At 43.0% G+C, this 19,550-nt stretch overlaps 3 protein-coding genes across 4 annotated transcripts; 2 read left to right on the top strand and 1 right to left on the bottom strand.

Moving 5' to 3' along the window:
• Positions 1-235: 235 nt before the first annotated feature.
• LOC133889978 (polyphenol oxidase I, chloroplastic-like) lies at positions 236-2,446 on the top strand. Its single transcript, XM_062330410.1, has 2 exons — positions 236-1,251; positions 1,385-2,446. The coding sequence occupies exons 1-2, from the start codon at positions 400-402 to the stop codon at positions 2,249-2,251; spliced, it is 1,719 nt and encodes a 572-aa protein (XP_062186394.1). The 5' UTR covers positions 236-399; the 3' UTR covers positions 2,252-2,446.
• Positions 2,447-2,954: 508 nt separating this feature from the next.
• On the bottom strand, positions 2,955-6,965 carry LOC133922284 (small ribosomal subunit protein mS86 (rPPR1)-like). Of its 2 annotated transcripts, none has more exons than XR_009910438.1 (2): positions 5,597-6,965; positions 2,955-3,585 (listed from the first exon to the last, which is right to left on the bottom strand). XR_009910438.1 is itself a non-coding variant. In XM_062367546.1 (2 exons), exon 1 carries the CDS (start codon positions 6,919-6,921, stop codon positions 5,647-5,649), a length of 1,275 nt encoding a protein of 424 aa, XP_062223530.1. In that variant the 5' UTR covers positions 6,922-6,963; the 3' UTR covers positions 2,955-3,585; positions 5,623-5,646. The 2 variants fall into 2 exon arrangements, 1 of the variants encoding a protein (XP_062223530.1); XM_062367546.1 differs by having other exon boundaries at positions 5,623-6,963.
• A 7,208-nt stretch (positions 6,966-14,173) lies between these two features.
• Positions 14,174-17,863, top strand: LOC133922279 (CDP-diacylglycerol--glycerol-3-phosphate 3-phosphatidyltransferase 1, chloroplastic). Its single transcript, XM_062367533.1, has 8 exons — positions 14,174-15,006; positions 15,978-16,044; positions 16,124-16,198; positions 16,287-16,338; positions 16,555-16,640; positions 16,719-16,793; positions 16,876-16,970; positions 17,247-17,863. The coding sequence occupies exons 1-8, from the start codon at positions 14,558-14,560 to the stop codon at positions 17,323-17,325; spliced, it is 978 nt and encodes a 325-aa protein (XP_062223517.1). The 5' UTR covers positions 14,174-14,557; the 3' UTR covers positions 17,326-17,863.
• The last annotated feature ends 1,687 nt before the right edge of the window (positions 17,864-19,550 follow it).

Below are 19,550 nucleotides of genomic sequence, written 5' to 3'. Positions count from 1 at the left end.
TGACTCGTGAGGATGTTCAAACTTCATGTTGAGAATCTGAGTTTGTACTGGTTTCGAATTTCGCGGTGACAACTCAAGGAGATATGTTAGCTACTAGTGTTGTCTTCAGATTAACATACTACCATGGCAATCGTCTTCTATTTTCTGAACGGTAGTCGTCCTATATATCCTGGGCCGTTTTGAATAATCTTCCACACAAGTGAGTCTCTTCCTACACTTTGCTATGTCAGCGCAATGCAGGGCAGGGATATGAATTTAGGTAGCATGCATGCTTGCATTTTTCTCTATATATTCCTTGCCTCTTAATTTGCTCCGGGGGCAAGCTGCACCCGGACACCCGGTTAAGTGTTAGCCACCATTGCTATCAACACGAACGAAGCACAGCAAGCACGCACGGCCATGGAGGCCAGTAGCGACCGCGCTCTGCTCTTACTCCGCATCCTCCTCTTCTGCGCGCTCGCGTCAGCAGCCACCATCTTGCTCCCTCTTGCCACAAGGCCATGCGCCAACTCGCTGTCAAGAACCATCCTCGCCGTCACAGGCCTCGACCCCTACCTCATCTCCTGCGCCGGCGACGCCTCGGAAGCCTCACTGTCTGAAGGCGACGGCGCGGGCAAGAAGCCCCGCAGTGGCGGACCCATAGTGACCGACCTGCTGTGGTGCGGCAAGCCCGACCTCCCGCCTCACGCTCTCCCGCCGTTCCACTGCTGCCCGCCGATGCCGTCGTCGGAGCCGATCAACTTCACGTTCCCCGACCCGGGCGAGCCGCTCCGGACGCGACGACCGGTGCACGAGGTCGGCGCGGAGTACATGGCCAAGTACGCGCGCGCGGTGGCGCTGATGAAGGCGCTGCCGCACGACGACCCGCGTAGCTTCTACCAGCAGGCCAACATCCACTGCGCCTATTGCACCGGCGCGTACCGGCAGGTGGGGCGGCCGGAGCTGCCCGTGCAGATCCACTTCTCGTGGCTCTTCTTCCCCTTCCACCGCGCGTACCTCTACTTCTTCGAGCGCATCGCAGCGAAGCTCCTGGGGGACCCCGGGTTCGCCATGCCGTTCTGGAGCTGGGACGTTCCCGAGGGGATGCGCATACCCGCGGAGTTCGCCGCCGAGGCATCGCCGCTCTACGACCCGATACGGAATCCGAGGCATGCGCCGCCCACGGTCGTTGACCTCGACTTCATGGACGTCGAGAAGAACTACACGAACGAGCAGCAGATCCAGTACAACCTCTGGGCCATGTATAAACAGGTCCACTCCTCGATGTCACGCTAGTTTGCTTTCAGTTTCAAGTTAACTGTCAGGCCTTAGTACTTATCAAACGTCCATTTATAATTGATCCTAACACGTACAAGCTAAGTGACGTGCTTTTGTATATTGTCAGATGATTAGCAACGCCCCGTTGCCGTCCCTCTTTCACGGGCAGCCATACCGCGCCGGCGACGCGGAGAAGCCGGGCGCCGGCACGGTTGAGATATACCCGCACAACACGATGCACGGGTGGACGGGCGACATCTCGCGCCCCAACCACGAGGACATGGGCGTCTACTACTCCGCGGGGCGGGACCCCATCTTCTACCCTCACCACGCTAACATCGACCGCCTGTGGGAGGCGTGGCGCCGCATCGGCGTCGCCCGCGGCAACCGGCGCCAGGTGGACTTCACGGACCCGGACTGGCTCGAATCCTCCTTCCTCTTCTATGACGAGGAAGCCCGCCTCGTGCGCGTCTCAATCCGCGACATGCTCGACATGGGGCGGCTCCGTTACAGGTACGCTGGCGTCGGGCTGCCATGGCTCAGCGCGCGGCCGCCCGCCACCCCCGGCGTGAACAGCAGGAGAGGCAAACTGAAGTCCGTCAGTTTTCCGGTGTCGCTCGACGCGGCGGTGTCCGTGGAGGTCAGGCGGCCGGGAACGCTGCGGAGCCGGCGGGAGAAGGAGGCGCGTGAGGAAGTGCTGGTGGTCGAGGGCGTCGAGACCGACGGCGCGGACTTCGTCAAGTTCGACGTGTACGTGAACGCCGTGGAGTACGAGAAGGTCGGGCCGGGCGGGCGGGAGATGGCTGGCAGCTTCGTGACCCTGAAGCACCCCGGCAAGGAGGGAATGGTGATGAGGACGAGCATGAGGGTGGCGCTGAACGAGCTCTTGGAGGACCTCGGCGCCGACGGAGACGAGAGCATCACCGTGACGCTGGTGCCGGCGAGGGGAAAGGCCAGGATCGGAGGCCTCAGAATAGTGTACATGGCAGAGTGATTTTATTTTTACAGCATGAGTAAGCTGCGTGTTACGTTGCCGATCTTTTGGAGAATCGTCGCTTGTATTTTCTTGGGTATAGTGAGAAGCGTAATGAATATATCTGCTTGTGTTAGGCTACTTCTAATGCTAATTTCACAGATATTAATTTGATATTCATCTAAGTAAAAAGATGATGTCTAAGCAATTTAAAGATGGGAGAGAATGAACTTGTTATGGAAAAGGCTAATTCTTTGAGTAATTCTAAATATTTGGGAGACAATAAATTATCTTGAAAATCCTTAAAAAACTAATAACACACATGCATGCATTGTCAACTTGTTTCTTAAGAATAATTTCTTACTTTCTGTTCTTTTAAACATCATCTAAGAAATAAGACATTGACAGTAACCTTAGGGATAATAAGGTGTCAGTAAGTAAACAAGCTTAGTTGTTCACGTTCGTTTGCCTCGGGCACTTCCAGTGTTGTTATATTCAAGACATGTCCGTGGGGATAGCCACTACTCAGTAGATAGATACGAGTATACTTCTGCTGATGGATACAGATGGATGCGCCGCATACTACAAAATTTCTGTACCTCACACAACATGTTTTCGGGAAAAATTCATATTCATACGGGAATTGAGCTGTATTACTGTGAAACCCTACAAAACTCACTGAAATACCTACGTTCCAAACAGGAGCTCAGCTTGGACGGCTTCCTACACTCAATTGTAGTTATGATTTATACCATCGAATCAAATATAGAATGTAAGTGATACATAAAAGTTTTGAAGCGTAGCATTCTGTCACGGCACAAATAGCAGGACCTGTAAGAAGGAAAATCCAAAATCTTATTTGGGCAGGTACCTGCAGTAAGTGTATGTTTCGAGACTGGTCAAGGGAATTCCACTTTCAAGCTGCAAAGGCCTTCCAGAGTTCCGGTGCATCATGCAGGCGCGCGTCCCACATTGCCAGCGTCAACCCATATTGTTTGTCCTAGCTTTCTTATGCTTACTGCGCGATACAGGTATCCAGCACAGAGACTAAGAAAAGGCAGAGCGACAGGTTTATTATCTTCTACTCCCTAAACCAAACTATAATTTGCACAATGCACCAAAGAAGCAAAGAGCCGAGTATCCCCAAAATATCTTGCAGATGGTCCGGCATTTGCTTTCCACAAAGGACGAGATACCTTCGAATGACTCAACGATTCCATGATGGAAAAATTCTCATCACAGCAGGATTAGCATATTTCACATCTGTAGTAAAATTGTATCTGGAACAAGGATCCATATGCTCGGAACAGTCGATCAAATGTTGATGTAGTTTGTCTGCTCCACTGACAAATATTCTGAAAAGAAATGTTGAACAAGTAAATTGAATTAATGACAACACATGTAATTTTGAGAGGAAAGAAAAACATGCACTGTTTCAGATAATAGGAAGAAGATCCAAGCAATCAGGCAAACCACATCGTATATAAATTTAGTTCAGACATGTTAAAGTCGACCAGCTACAGCCGAACATGAGACCTATCACTACTCTTCCAATCATTCTTCTCTAGTTTACTCTCAAATAGTTCACACAAAGAAGTTGCTTCATATTGACCGTCAGACTTATGACCAATCATTTTGAGCATAGTATGACTGATCTGGCATTTCATCACAAACCTTAGCTTTTCATCAATGATCCTGAGCATAATTATGTTTGGCTCACTCTTTGACCAATCATTTTGAGAATAATTCAACCCTTCATCACAAACCTTAGCATAACTCTATTTGGCAGAACCCAATATAGCCAGATCAGCAAATAATGAACATAGGTCTAATTCTAACCAGCGTGAAGGAGACACGCATAACGAAAGATTTGCTAATTTGATGATTTTGAGCTATAGCATTGAAGCAGTAGCAATTGAGAATGTAAGGAGGACACGGACACTGCCTAGCTTTATTTTGGGCTTATTACACTGTTTCTTCAAAAGCATAACCGATTTTGTGCCTGAAAATTTCGAACCCTGAAGTCTTGATAAAAACTTAACCTAGTCGATTTGATTCAAGTTCCATCTGCGCATGAATGATAATATTAGAAAAATCATTCTCAAGAAAAAGAAAGAAAAATCAGAGGAGAATTACACCACTGCTATATGGAACTCAATACTTCAATATTTTTATGTGCTCATCTTCTGCTTGGCAAAACAGTAGTTCAAAAGTCCATTGCCTGCTACAAGCAAAAGCAGATCTAGATCTACAGATCTTCTGGTTGATACATAGCTCGGATTACAGGGTTGAGATGTTTAATCTGGCCCAAAAAGGTCAAAAGACATTATTTTGTTACATCGAAAAACTCGCGAATTATACCAAGATGTCACTCTACAACACAACAGTAAACAGTATTCAATGACAACCATATTCATAAAAGAAAACGTAGCTATAAGTTATTTGATGATCTCTAATAATGAAAAGCCTGGGTGAAACAAAAAAAAAAAGCCGGAGCATTAAGTGTTATTGGGACTTGGTTTGCAAAACCTGAACATTTCTTTCAGCAAGGAGATTCTAGCAGACTAGCACATCCAATTTTAGATTTCTGTCTTCTATTCCAAATTTGAGGCTGTCGGGAACAACAAAATCTACCTCATAAACTCTTACCATATTATCTACTATAATTGAAATTCTAAAGTTTATTTAATACAGTTGAACAATACCAAATTATCATTATTACCAACTCAGTATTCTACAGTAGAAAAAAGTGTATGGCTACACATTTTCATTTAGTCTTTCAGCTGTCAACACAAATGAAAACGAACTCTTCCAATCCCCCTTCGATCAGTCGATCACACTCTAATATACACCAAACTGAACGATACAATGTTCTTCCCAATAGACATAATTATCAAGTAAATCTTAAATGTTACTAAGAGTTATAACAACAAAATGATTACATCATGGACTCAACATGCCAGTATGAAGAATTAAGTTATATCCTAGACAATGAAACATGAAAGGAGTGGAGCTCAATCTTCATTCCTTGCAGGCTCAAACCAAGAGATATGGATAGTGCAGTTCAAATATTATTTTTATCCACATTCATAAAATAAAATAACATTTATCTCACATAACTGATGAAATTTATGAGTTGCACAGAAAAAACATGACTTTGGCATCACTTGAACTGGAATTTACATTGCAAATCATCCCATGAATACGATAGCATGTAACTGTCGGGATTTCACATAATGGACAAATGGAATATAGGACACACATGGCAGATTATAAAAAAGCAAACAGGATATCCAGCCATCAACATTATTCATTTCGAATTACCAAAACAAAGCAAAATAAATTATCCACCTAAATTCATTTTACCTATGTATTGCAGAAGCAAAAAATACCTGCAAGATCGTCGATCTGTTACTCTATTGAGGTAGTGCCTCCTCTACCTCCTTCCAACCATCAGTTTTATCTGGGAACTTCTCCTTCATCTTCTCAATAATCCCCTTTGCCTCATCGATCCTTGAGCTCCCAGCAAGCCCATTCACAAGCATCTTCATGGTCGAGAAGCATGGCACCCAATTCCTAGCTGCTATCTCAATGTATACTCCAAGGGCAGCATCAAAATCGCCACCCCTACAAAGGTAATGAATGAGCGTAAAATAGAAGTTACTATCCCCAACAAGCCCCTTCCTCCCCATCTCCTTGTATAGCCGTTTTGCTTCCTCCAAATCCCCGTCCTTACAGAATCCGTAAATCAAATGGTTGTAAGTCAACCAGCTTGGCTTTGTTCCCTTCTTCACCATCTCGTTCACTAATGCCTTCGCCTCACCACTCCGGCCGAGTTTGCACAAACTCTGCACCCTAACATTGTACACTGGCAGCGACTCACCACACCCATGCTTCTTCATGAGCTCTATCACCTTCCCCACGTCATCGAACCGCTCCTCCTTGTAGAAACCAGCGAGCGCGGTGGTAAACGTGGTGGCGTTGGGCTTCACCCCCTTCTTGCACATTTCGTCGAACACCGAATAGAAGGATCTTATGGTGCCGGACTCGGCGAAGGATTTGATAATGGCGTTGAAGGTCTCGGTGTTGAGCTTGACGCCATGTGCGTCCGGGAAAGTCTGGAAAATGCGTGCGGCCTCAGCGTGGTTGCCGGAGACGATGCATGCGAAGAGGAGAGCGTTCAAGGAGCGGGTGGAGGGCGAGGACTGGAAGGTGGAGATGGCGTCGGGGAGGAGGCCAGCCTGGCCGAAGAGCGCGATGGCGTGGGGAGTGTGGCGGGGGGTGAGGACGGTGGAGGCGAGGTCGCGGAGGGAGTCCGGGGCGGAGGAGAGCTTCGATGCGGCGAGCGACAGGGCGACGCGGTCGATGTGGGTGTCCGGGGAGAGCGCGGCGGCGCGGCAGATGGAGAGGATCTGGTCGGGGGGCGGCGGCGGGGAGGTCTTGAGGAGGGAGATGGCGAGGCGGGTCTTCTGCCGCGAGGTGAGGGGGGTGCTCGGGGAGGACGGGTTGAGGATGGAGGCCGGGGTGGGGGGCGGCGAGGTGGTAGTGGCCGTGGAAAGGCGGCGGCGAAGGAGGAGACGGACGGCGGCGGCCATGGCGGCGGCAGGTTTAGGGTTTAGGATGGTGAATGGTAGGACACTGCTGTGAGCGAAAGCTATTTCTGAGTTCTTTGCATTTTTGTGGACCCACATGTCAGACTCCGGAGAAAATGACACTTTTGCGTTTTGCCCCTCCTCTTCACCTCAGTGCTCAGGGTCTATTTGTTTCAGCTGAAGATTCTGAAAAACAGCTTATACAAGTTGGATTGTGAAAAGCTAGATTGTGAAAAGCTTTTAGATTATAGATTCTAAAAAACTTTAATGGACAGTTTAGTAAAATAGAGTTTCACAATTTATCAAAAGCTGAGAAAAATCAACTTATCAGATTCTCACAATCCAACCAACAGATTTTAAAAAGCTATAACCAAAAGTTATCTGTCTGTTTCAACTTCAGATTGTAAAAGCTGAAAGCCACAATCTGAAGCTGAAACAAACAGGCCCTTAGTCTCAGCCCTAGCCCTGATGGGGTGGTTAGAGGAGATGCACTAATTTCATAAACTCGGTGGCTAATTTCAGAAGCAGCCGCGGCCGCACCAGGCTGTCAGCTTGTCAGGCACGGCCGGCGACTTGTGCGGGTCTGAGCGGCGGTGGCGACCTGCGACGGTAGAGGCATAGCCGTGTCGCGGCAGCACTGGCGGCAATGGGAGTTATCTGCACCGGTGCCGAAACGTGGGCTAATGCATTGTGTGGCGTGTGTTTGAGTTGTTGGGCCAAATGAGCTGGTTGTAACATGAATTGAACGATTAACGATCGTATGGCTGCGTCAAGTTTAAGCTCGGGCTATATTTGTCGCTCCTGGCGTGTGTTAGGGATGTATAAATACTGTAGCCTGTAATGATCTTATCGAACAAGTAAGAAAAGAGTTTTCGTCCTCAATCTTCTCTGTCTCCGCTATGCTACCTCTTCGACCACCCTTACACTGTAATTATCACCATCGGTGACTATTCACTGCTGGCGGCACACTACAAGCCATGAGGATTTTGAGGATTAGTACTCCTAAATTAGTGTTCCTGGCATTGTTTCCTTTCTCAATTCTTTGCTTGGGCCTCTCAAATACTAGCATGAAGCTAGAAATCCTTTTATGAAAAGGATGTCGTACGCATATGGCTAGGCTAAATCTTGTTTTGAAAGTTGGAATCACAATTCAGAATCACTGCAACCCTCTTCAGACTTTAGGTCCTAACAGGACAAAAGACCTGCTCTGGATAGGTTAGGACTAGAATTATTCGTAATCTTTACTACTTAAAAGGTCTCGTGTCCATCCTGAATCCTATGAATCCTACACCCACCCCTAAATCCATCTGTGTTCCCCCTCACCTCCGATGGTCCCTATCGCAGTCCATCCATTTTTCTCAGATCGACCAACCACCCCCCTCCATCACCGTTACCTAGCAACCCTCTTGCACAAGCCCCATCTGCCACTCCCACATGCCTACCTCGTCATTGTCAGGCCACTACAACAGAAGAACCGAGGAGCTCAATGCAGTTGTCGTTGTGCTCTGGGTTTCCTATCGACGCCTCCCCATTCCCAAATCCACCTTTGCTCGCCACTCCCCTCCAAGGCTCAAAATTCCAGGTCAGTGCGCTGACACGTGAGGGTGAGATGGGGAGGCGGATGCACCACTTGACCAACCCCAACGGCGACATCATCATCAACTTGCCCATCGACAATGCCACCTATGGCGAGACCATCGAGGACGCCCCTAAAGAAATCTCCGCCAACAGCTCCCATTAATCGCGCTCCGTCGAGAAGTCCCTAGTTGTCCCATGATCAGCTTCATTGATGAGTCCAACACCACCTCCTTCCTTGTGACTGCCCCAGCTGCCCCTTGTGGGCCACACACGGCAGAGATCGGGAGCCACTTCCCCACTGGCCCTGCGCAGCTTCAGAGCCGCTAGGCCATTGCATATCTCGCCAAGATTGCCTCCTCGTGCTCTAGGAGGAGGAGGGTAGGGCGAAGGGAGCCCCAAGGATCACCATGGAGATGGAGGTGGTCGCATTCAGGCAGGACGCCGGCACTCTTGTACTCGCCCTCCTCCTCAATGACACTAGCACTGAAGTTTTGTGCGTTTATTGGCTCTTAGAGAGGTTGTCGACCGTAGATATACTAATTATGTTTGCTTCATTAATTTGAATTGCATATTTTTTTACATGACTGACATGCAACATGACCACACTCTTGCTTCGTAGAGCTCACTAATGTGAGGATTGATCACTACCTGAGCCATGAGCGTGGGTTGCTTCACTGGTGATTTGCCTTTACATAAACATTCACTAAGTTCGCTAAGTAATACTTGCATCAGATTTATTGGTTGAAGGAGTAATAGGTGTAATACTTGCATATGATTTATTGGGTCTGAATAATAAGATATTCTCTTTGCACTCCCATAAACCTGCAGACATATTGAGAAGAGAAGCCTAATGTATTCCAGACTTTTAGTCATTGTTTTCTCCATGCTAATCATTTCTTGGAGCCATACCATACCTGGAAACCAACCTTGATGTCCTCCACACCCATTAGATTGGGCTGTCCAATTTAGATTACTGAATCGACAGGCATCCTTGTAGTCCCCCTTCTCTACCATGAGCTTGCCGCTCATCCTATTAACCCCGTCCAAAGCAGCCTCGAGTTGGACAACTCCCCATGTGTTTGTATCAATTGGGCTGGTACGAATCCTCTCTCTCAATTACAATTCTCTCAATTATTCATTTTCTCATTTGCTATTTAAGCTTCTTTCTGGGCCTTCGGCCTATTAGGAGCTTCAAATTAATTATCATTTTTTCTCATATGAAGGATGTTCTGGAAGTGGTGATGCATGTTCGGGAAGTAGAGATGTAATACCAAACTGAAGATTTGGAATTGAAGTCTGCAATCATCAACTACGATTTTGGTAGGTGATTAGTTTGATTTTCTTGGGCAGGGTGAGTAGAGCAGTAGAATGATAGTTCATTTCCTAGATTTGGATGATTTTTTGTTTTCTAAATGCTTGGGAAAGTGGTAGCTGTTGATAAGTTACTATTAACTAGAGAAGTTCATGATATTATGATTACCTATACTCCAAATTACCTCTCATGATTATGAACGTGATGTTTTGAGGCCATAGTTTTTTTTTAAAAAAAACAGCTATCTACTTCTAAGAAGTGAGAACGTATGAGCAGTACAAGGATATAGATTAGAAGAACAAAGAGTAGTAATAACGCAGGTATTATATTGAATGAGACAGAATGTGCAAACCACGACTACTTACAGCTTTAAATGTGATTATTTAGGAAGTAGTCTCTCTTGATTTTGAAGTACATGTTTTACTATGCCAAAAAAATGTGTTCACTGGTTGAATCTCCTGGAGCTCAAAGTGTTTATTATTTCATTCTCAAACAGGCAGCCTTTGAAAATATGCACGATTCCTATTCTATAGCGATGCACATGAGAATCATGTATATGAATTGTTATCTTTTAACATTATCAGGATCACATATATGAGTTTGTTATCGAAATGTTGTACTGTAGCAATGCACGAGCATTGAAATATGTAGGGAGAAGCTTGTTGGTCGATTCCTGCAAAATGATGATTGATACTCATGAAACACTAATAAACTGTACAAGTTTCTTTGCTAGAGTTGCTTTGCCATTTCCTGTAAATATTTTGTAATTGTTATTTTTGTGTGCTAATATACATTCTAATATGCATTACTAAGTACTATTTTGTATTTTTGTGCCCTTTCTATTGAGACATAGAACTAAACATGAATGCATATAGTGCTAATTTCTTGAAGGTGAAGTCGTTTTTTCCCCAAATGATCATTTTGTTTTATTAAGAGAGATGTGCCATTGCTTACATTTGTCCAAATTGATTTTTGATGCAGAATCTATTCCATAAAATAGCGATGAAAGCTAGGCTTTTCATGGCCGGGCACCATCCATGATTCTTGAGCCCAACAACTGAAAATTAGGCGGTAATGTTTTCAATATATTCTTTGCTAGCTATAGTCCTTGATATGAATGGGAGGGTGTTTACTTGCTGATGAGTAGTGGTTTGTGCACACATATTTTGTCTTTGTCATCGCTAGAAAAAACATTAGTTTTCTATTGCAATGCACATGATCATTTACACGAAGTTATAATTCACGATGGCTTACTTTCTTGTCCAGTTATTGAATAGTTTTTCTTTCACTCTGTCTTCCTATATATAGAGGTTTGTCAGCTTGTTATTTAACAATGGCCTAATTGAAGATAACGATATATAGCTCAATGCATTCATCGTTGAGTTCACGTTCCAACAATATATTGCAGTAAGCTATGAGATCAAATACTATCTCTTTATGTTTGTGTCCTAAATTTTGGTTAGTTTAAGAGTGTGTTATTCACTCAAGTTCACAAGTCATGGTTGGTCAACTACCATTTTGCATTAGCTAAACACAGTCAATTATATTTATTTCATGAAAAAATAGCTCCCGTTGCAACTCACAGGCAATTAACTAGTACAAGAAAGAAACAACTTAGATGATAAAAGAAATTACAATACAAATGGATAACCGTTGTTCCTGAAGCACTAAATTTTTGGGCAAACTTGATTTACTGTGTTACTTGCAAGTTGCAAGAAACCACGGGTTTACTTGAAATATATACATAGCTTATGGTCCTATGAGCCGAAATTCACCTCTCTTGAAATATTTGTTTTGGCTTGCTTGTTGTTTCAAAAATGCGAAGATGGTATGTTATTATTAGCTAACATTTGTCTACTCAGCCTGACTAGTTGACAACTAGGAGTGACGCAAAATTTTGACACTGTTATGGTGAAAATGACTGATCATACCTGATAGCTCCATGATGGCTATTGAAGAATGCATCCTGACAAGGTATGAATATACTTATATTGTGTTATGGTCGGTAAGACATATAGCAAGAGGAGAGCAATAAGGGAGAGAAATCAAAGTGGCAGATGAGGCTCTGAGTACACGCCCAAACGGAGACACAAGTCATTAGAAGCCCAATCAAAATGATAGAAGCCGAGCAAAAAAGTCACCAGCTAGATTCTTGTGGGCTAGCCACATACCCTCTGGTAACAAACTCAATCAATATAAGACAAATATGACGTAGAGTTATTATCCTCTCGGATGTCTGAACCTGTATAAAAATCTCTATGTATTCCCTTGTAATTCGTCTACTCATATCATCTCCTATTTCTTCAATAAATTTGTTAGATCGCGGTTCACAAATTATGAACAATTTATTTCTAAAGTTAAAAACATGTGAAGAGTTTAGGGAAACACATAACAACTTTTCCTTATAGCACCACTTACATGGTGACAATGGGAGAGTGGTAATGAATGGCTAGGAAAGAGGAGGGAGAATAAGGGTAATACTGTTAAAAATGTGTAAATATGTATTTTTCATATTTTGAATTAACATATATAGGCCTGTAAAAGGATGGATCTAGACGCTCCTATAGATACCTATTAATACAAAATTAGGGTCGATGTTTGAACCGTTAAAGATAGACATAGAGCAATATGTGGATCCACTCTAATTCAAAATTAGGGGTGAATCTAGATGCTCCTGTAGCTACCTATGGATACAAAATTAGGGTTGATGGTTGAACCGCTAGAGTAATATATGGATCTACTCTAATTTAACTTAATTAATTAGTTATTTAAATTAGTTAAAATAATTAATTAATTAAGTTAAACTAAAATAATTCTGTACGTATCCACGGATCAATCCACACCGTCCTTTTTTTTAGTAGGTCCACACCCGTCCCTAGGAACCGCCCCTTGCACACACCTGGCCATGACCCGCGGGGCGCCGGAGGGTCGACCCTCGCATGCTGCTACGGTGCTGCCCACGTACGTCGCTGCGTCCCGTGCCTAAAGCCGGCCGTTTCCTAATGACGTGTTAAGTTAAACGAGTTTAGAGTTAAAAACAAGCCTTCATAACGAGTACAAACAGGGTTATGCTTAAACCTTTTTTGTTTACAATAACCACGTTGAACTGACTACACATATAGTTAATCCTTTCATTGGCAAGCAGTAAGGCAATTCAGATAATAATAAAACAAGCAGCTTGCATTGTGTAGAAGCTCACTAGGAGTCCAGGACATTCTGGTATTCACAGTGGACTTTACACTGGAACGAACTGGAGCTGGCAACAACAGCAGCATGGCAGATAAATGCATGTGAGACTCTGCAGTTAACATCATGAACAAGCAGCCGTTCTGACGAGACAGAAATAATACATCAACACTCTGATAGGTCACGAGCGTGTATTATGGGGCTGTTTAGTTTTTGTCCTGACAGGCTAAATTAAATTTTGGCTATGGATAAAATTAGAGCAGTGCTAAACTTTGGTTAAAAAATGTTGTTTGGTTCATGACCAAATCAAAATTACGGTAGTGACATAATTAAGGCTAGAAGAGGGTGTTTGGATTGTAGGCATGCTAAAATTTTTAAAAACTACGAGTATAACATGTAAGACCCATATTTAACTAATTTTTTAATATTAAAATATAGTCAATATGAGTCTTAATTTGTAGATTTAATTGTAAGAGTATAACGGCGCAACACAAATTGGGATTACGATTTAAGAAATAAAGTTTGTTGAACCTTGATAAATCTAAAAAGCAAGTATTTATGCTAACCAATGGGGAGGTGCCACCTCAGCACAGCATGGTGAGCTGGCCAAACAAAAATGACCAGGGTCTCCTGACTTCACCGTTGATCATTGACGCATGGAGCTGAGTACACACGTCAGTGATAAAGTTATCGTGACTTCGATATCAGAAGATCTTGATCTAAACCAAAATTGGGTCTCCGTTTTTGTCGCCCGAGCCTGAGCGAAATTTTGGCGTCGCATATAAATTGAGGTGCCATTTTTTTTTTGCCAGGCCAAACGAGTGTAGCAAATCAAAAGAAGGCCAAAATGGCTCAACGAGGCTAAAATTTAAAAATGAGTGCTGAGGGAAGGACGTCCTCTGAGATTTTATTAAGAGAATATCGCGTCTCGAATCTAGGCCGGCTTAGTAAAATCGTGTTCGACTGACCGTTAGCACCATAAAAGATTTAGCTGGTTTGACTGACCATTAGCATCGCGAGAGACTTGATCAAACCTCTCACGATGTTAACAATGAGTCTACCACGGTTTTACTGAACCGATCCGAATTAAAAACGCGATATCCTCTTAATAAAATCTTAAGCCCTGGCATCATAATTGATCATAAGACTTTAAACCAAACAGGCCCCGTATCATACGTTGATCTTACCTCTTTTCGCCAACCTAGGAAAGGTCGGTCATAATTGTTTTGGCGTGAGCTCCAAGCAGTAGATTTCATCGAGCTGGAGGCTTCCGTGCTTCTTCTGTAATATTCAATATTTCTTGAGCGGATTAGAGAGTGGTAGATTTTATGGAGCTGAGGCTTTCGTGCTCCTTCTGTAATATTCAACATTTTTTAAGTGGATTGAAGAGTAGATTTTTTACTGGGTGCCGAAAATAAACTGTTCTTCGTTACCATGTCAGCCTAATGGACAAAAATCATTCGGCTGTATAACATATATGTGTACGATGATATTATTTTTCTGATAAATTATTAATTATCTCAAATCAAAATCAAAGCATTTTAGAGCACACTATTCAACTTTGCTTTGTCAACCCCAAAGCCCAAACCCCCGGCGCATGAAGCTTTTCCTCCTCCGTTCCGACCGCCAACCCCCAGCAATGCTCCGCGGTCCACGGCCATGGCCTTCCTCAAAACCCTAAGCCCTCTCCTTCGCAGAAGCCCCACCGGGATCCCGGACCCTAGGCCCCTCCTCTCCCTTCACACCTTCCTCGCCTCCTCCTCACCCACCTCCGCCGCCGCCGCCGCCGCCGCGGCGGCGCACCCCCACGTCCCCATACGATCTGGCGGCCCGTTGTTCCTCTCGTCACCCCCATGGATGCTCTCGCAGTCCGCGACGCCGCTCACGGCCGCGGCATCCGCCCTACGCTCCAAGCTCCGCAGCGCTCGCGCCCTCGCCGGCGGCGGCACGCAGGCTGTCGCCGATGCCGTACGGTGGGAGCACATGCGGATCTCTGGAGGTGGGGCGGAGGAGGCGGCGAGGATAGTGGCACGTGCAGGTGACAGGTTTCTGAATGCGCCCAATTTGGTATCGATTGGACGCATGGTGTCAGGACCGGTCATTGGATGGTGAGTGTTCTCATCAGGTTTTCTGTGTTTACCTTCAGTTAGTTTACTAGAGATTTCACATTTGACAGTTGGATTGAAGCCTATGAGGCCAAGCTTGCCTCTATCGATGGAACATCCCTCCATTTGATTGTTTCATTGTACGTAGATGGTGCGCACTATTAAGCTTGTTTCAGTTTTTTTGGTGAATGCAAGTGTTAGTTTCCTGATGTGTATGAAGAAGTTAATTTTTGGATATATGGACTTAAGTAGCCACGATCTTAAGTAGAATTTCTAGTCATCAAAACTTACACCCTCTATCAAAGGTTTGGGCATGAGGATTGGTGATTTTTGGAGTTGAACATGTTAACCAAGAAATGAAGCTTCCTTGATGTTACCTATGGTCATATAAATATGTGTTTGACTGATCAATTTGCACCATATCAGAAAGAAGCACTGAGGTTTGGGTGTTTGTATGTCTAAATCATATTTCATAATGGCTAAGCTCATCAGTAAACATGTTGTTTTGTCTTTCTTGTTAGAATTGCAATCAGCTGCATCTTTTGCTTATTGCTTCAATGCAGTTTGAATTTATGAAGGCGTAGTCTAATTGTAGGATCTTCAACCACCATGCTTAACTTTACCACTGCACCATCTCTTTATTGGTTTTTGTGCTGTTCTGCTTCATCTACTGAATCTTTGTGGAAAATCAAATCAGTTCATTTTGTATTTTCGAACAGTGGTTTTCAATTTGCTCATCCTTCTTTCGTTTTAGGGTATCCTAGCATGCCATCGCTGTCAAATAGAGGACCTTCATCTTAGTTCGTTGGCAGTTTGATTAATCTGCATATCTACTTTTCCGGTCTTCCGGATATTTTGATGAATCTGCAGTTCTGCTGTTCTCAATGTCTTATCGTGTCATGCTATGTTGCAGTTATTGTTGTTTATTTCTTTTGTGGTCCTGTTCTTGTTCTAATAAACTCCATGCACTTTAGGATGATCATGAGCGAATGGTATCTTCCTGCTTTTGCCACATTGGCATTGTCTGGTGCAAGCGATTGGGTGAGGATTACATTTTTTATTACCGTGAAAATCCATTAAAATCTTACTCATTCCTTGTGTTTTTATTGTTTAACCATAGTTGGATGGCTTTTTAGCAAGAAAGATGGGCATCAATTCTGTTTTCGGATCATATTTGGACCCGTTGGCTGACAAGGTTCAAATCGACACTTACTAGCTTTATGTTTCTATTAAATTTTATCTGTGCTGTTAAGCTGATCTGCAATATATATGGTGTTTCTCAGGTTTTGATTGGCTGTGTTGCTGTAGCCATGGTTGAAAAGGATCTCTTACATCGTGAGTAGATTGACATGCATCAATATATTTGTTTTGTATCTTCCCAAATGAAGTTGATTATATCACTAGGATTTCACTAGGATTTCTTTGTAAAGTACAACGATTTTGATTGCCGATAGGCGATAGCTCATTTATAATTTTATACCGTATTTGTATGTACCTGAGGGATCTGATCAATCAATATTTTAACTTGTATTTTGCTTGTTTCGCTTGAAGCTGGTCTTGTCAGCCTGGTTGTTATAAGAGACTTGCTTCTTGTGGGTGGTGCTTTCTACAAACGGGCTTCTAGTCTGGGATGGAAGGTACTATTGAGATCGTTTTAACTTATATTGTGGAAGGTTTACAGTTAAGCTGAATGTCCTTTATCATACTTGTGCCAGTGGAACAGTTGGTCAGATTTTGTTAACTTAGATGCAATTCATCGCGAAAAGGTTGAACCTCTGTTCATCAGCAAGGTATGGCTCTGTTCGCACAGCATTTGATTCTGTAGACTTATTAACATATCTGTGAAAGCATGATACTAATTGCTAATTACAGGTTAACACAGTATTCCAATTAATGTTGGTTGCTGCTGCGCTTCTTCAGCCAGAATTTGGCACAGAGGAGACTCAGAATTACATTACACTCTTGAGGTAATTCCTTTTCCAACTTTTGTTTATCTATTCTCTGTCTTTTGATGCTTGCATGCAAGCAGCTCCTTTGTTGTAGTGAACTTGAACATTTGTTCCGTTTAAACCTGGCATCTTTACAATTTGCCACCCACAATAAATACAGAATCAGAAGAAAACTTGAATTTGTGTGACAATTGTTAAAAAGGCACAGTTACAGAAGTCTAACGAGCACTTTGCTAAGGAAACGGTGTTTGTTTATTTTGCAGTGTTTTATTCTAAATGATTCTTTTGCTGCAGTTGGCTTGTAGCTACTACAACAATCACATCCACGATAGGTTATGGTGTGAAATACTATCGGATTAGACCAAGGACATGATGACTGTTGCTGCATGCACTTCTTTCATGGATGAATTTGCCGTTGATGTCAGTATTCAGTGACATACTGACATGTATCACGCATGTCTTGAGTCTTGAAGCTGCCCGAACTTCCCTATTTGCAGCTCCACGCAAAGTACCAGCCAGACTATGGGTCCTGTAGCCTCCTTGTTTCCCATGCCTTCTCCAATTAAAAAGTCTACGTTTTGAGCAAGATTGAAGGAGGAAATGAGGAACCGCCTCTTGAATGAAATCAGCGCATGATCTGTATAGTAGACCTTGAGCCTCTCGCCTGTATCTGCCAAGTTTATTTTGTTTTGCTTTTACCTACCTGTTAGATTTCAAAGTTACTTTCCGCCCATTTTGGCTAGAGTGCTTATCAAATTACTGGAGGGCAAAACCAGCAGAACCTTCGTTCCTTGCTTTGCCCAAAGACATCAGTTCTGTTGCCTGTGTACATATGTACTTCAGAATTTCTGTACTGATGAGAACCATGGCGGATGGAGGTTGAATTGATTTCAAAATGTTCGCATTTGTAATTTGTGGTATATACTTATGAGATTGAATCATACAGTTGACCAAATGACGTGCTAGTGTTGTTTGGTTCTTTCAGAGCGTAGTTATCATCAAATCCGCATTCTTTTTAATCACAGTTGGATTGATGAATTTGGCCTAGATTATCGAGGTGAATGTAAAAAAAAAAAAACGCAAATAAGAATGTGGAAAGCAACACTTCATTTAAAACATGAACATTATCATCTTTCAAAAAACAAAATTTAAGGCAGTAGTTCTACTAAAAAGTTAACCCTTCCGCTAGCTTCAACAAAAGGGAAAGGGAAAGGGGAAAAATAGCCTACTTAAATCACAAGAATCAAACTAGTTGAGTTATATAGCAATGAATGAGATATTGTTCTATGCTTTTAGATCGCTTAATATACTACGTGAGAATTCATTGAGATCGATCCTTTGAGTTACTTCTTCCATGATGATTCTCTGAAGATAATATAGCCAACACAAGTATATCAATATGTTGCAAAAAATATCTTCTGTATCATATTGTTACTTGATTTACTACACAAATATCATGACAATTGATGCATTAAATATTGGGTGGATTCGCTTTTCAATTGCACAGTCATTTATTTAATTATATCTTCTAGGTGTATCTAAAATTAGTACTTGTTAGTTTTCCCGTTTCAAGGTTCTTCACAATTGATGTAGGTTGGCGCTTAATGCTTGGGTGTTAGGATAGTGTAATGGGCGTATTTTGTGCACTATTACGGAATTTGAATGTGAAAACCTAATATCAGTGAGTTTAGCATGTTATTCAATTAACTTTAAATTAGTCCTGGTATTGAATATTGTTCTAAGAAGTAAGAAACCACTATTGAAGCCGAGTTGATATTTTGCTATGCATGACTTTTTGGTATTCCTGATTGTATTTCTCGATTTGATTTCTATGCTTTTACCATATCCACCATAATAATACCACTTCAAATTTTTGAGTGGTGTTATTATTATAAGTAAAATGGATCAGCCATGAATGATGTATTCAGAGTCTGAAAGCTAGATGTGAAATAATGTTATGTTCGATGTGGATATTTTAAGCATTTGATGTTTTCATGCAGAACAATGAACTTGAAAGATTTATTTGATGATTCATGGTGCAACTATTGTAAAAATATAGGCAATGCTGCTGCCTACTTGGATATGATAGGCAATTAGGCATTTGTTAGAATTATTAGGTCCGGCCTATGAAATAATTTCTAATAAATTTTACAGGCTTATATATGGAGATATAGCCCACATTGAGGCTCACCTTTTATTAATATCATATTGGTAATAGAGGTAAATGTGTGGGTTTTCTCCCTAGCAATGACCCTCACCTCATTGGATACATAAATAATATAGACTGCTAATTGAGAGTAGCTATAAAATTGAGAATGCTCTCATTACGTGGGTCTATATAAAAGTTAGGATTTTGTCTCTTTCTGTTGCGCTGTCGCTGTAATTTACTCCATCTCAGCGTCAATATGCACCAACAACCAGGAAAGTAGGTCTCTTAAACTCTCACCCTTGAGATATTGCAACGGGAGAGGGCGAATAAAGTATTTTGGGAAGTGCTTTGTTCGAGTGCTCAAGTTCTTCACCACGACTTATCTTCCTGATCGTTTGGGTGCTGCTCGCTGTCATCGTCAACAAATTCAGCGCATCATCAGCAGGATC

Source organism: Phragmites australis, chromosome 1 (assembly GCF_958298935.1).
Source record: "Phragmites australis chromosome 1, lpPhrAust1.1, whole genome shotgun sequence".
Lineage (NCBI taxonomy): Eukaryota > Viridiplantae > Streptophyta > Magnoliopsida > Poales > Poaceae > Phragmites > Phragmites australis.
This window is presented reverse-complemented; position numbering and strand designations above follow the sequence as displayed.

Bases quoted from the DNA above. Each gene is read 5' to 3' on its own strand.
- LOC133889978 (XM_062330410.1), top strand. From the start codon at position 400: ATGGAGGCCAGTAGCGACCGCGCTCTGCTCTTACTCCGCATCCTCCTC. The intron at 1,252-1,384 runs GTCCACTCCTCG...GTATATTGTCAG, and splicing joins TCTGGGCCATGTATAAACAG to ATGATTAGCAACGCCCCGTT.
- LOC133922284 (XM_062367546.1), bottom strand. From the start codon at position 6,921: ATGTGGGTCCACAAAAATGCAAAGAACTCAGAAATAGCTTTCGCTCAC.
- LOC133922279 (XM_062367533.1), top strand. From the start codon at position 14,558: ATGGCCTTCCTCAAAACCCTAAGCCCTCTCCTTCGCAGAAGCCCCACC. The intron at 16,794-16,875 runs GTATGGCTCTGT...TGCTAATTACAG, and splicing joins AACCTCTGTTCATCAGCAAG to GTTAACACAGTATTCCAATT. The intron at 16,971-17,246 runs GTAATTCCTTTT...CTTTTGCTGCAG, and splicing joins AATTACATTACACTCTTGAG to TTGGCTTGTAGCTACTACAA.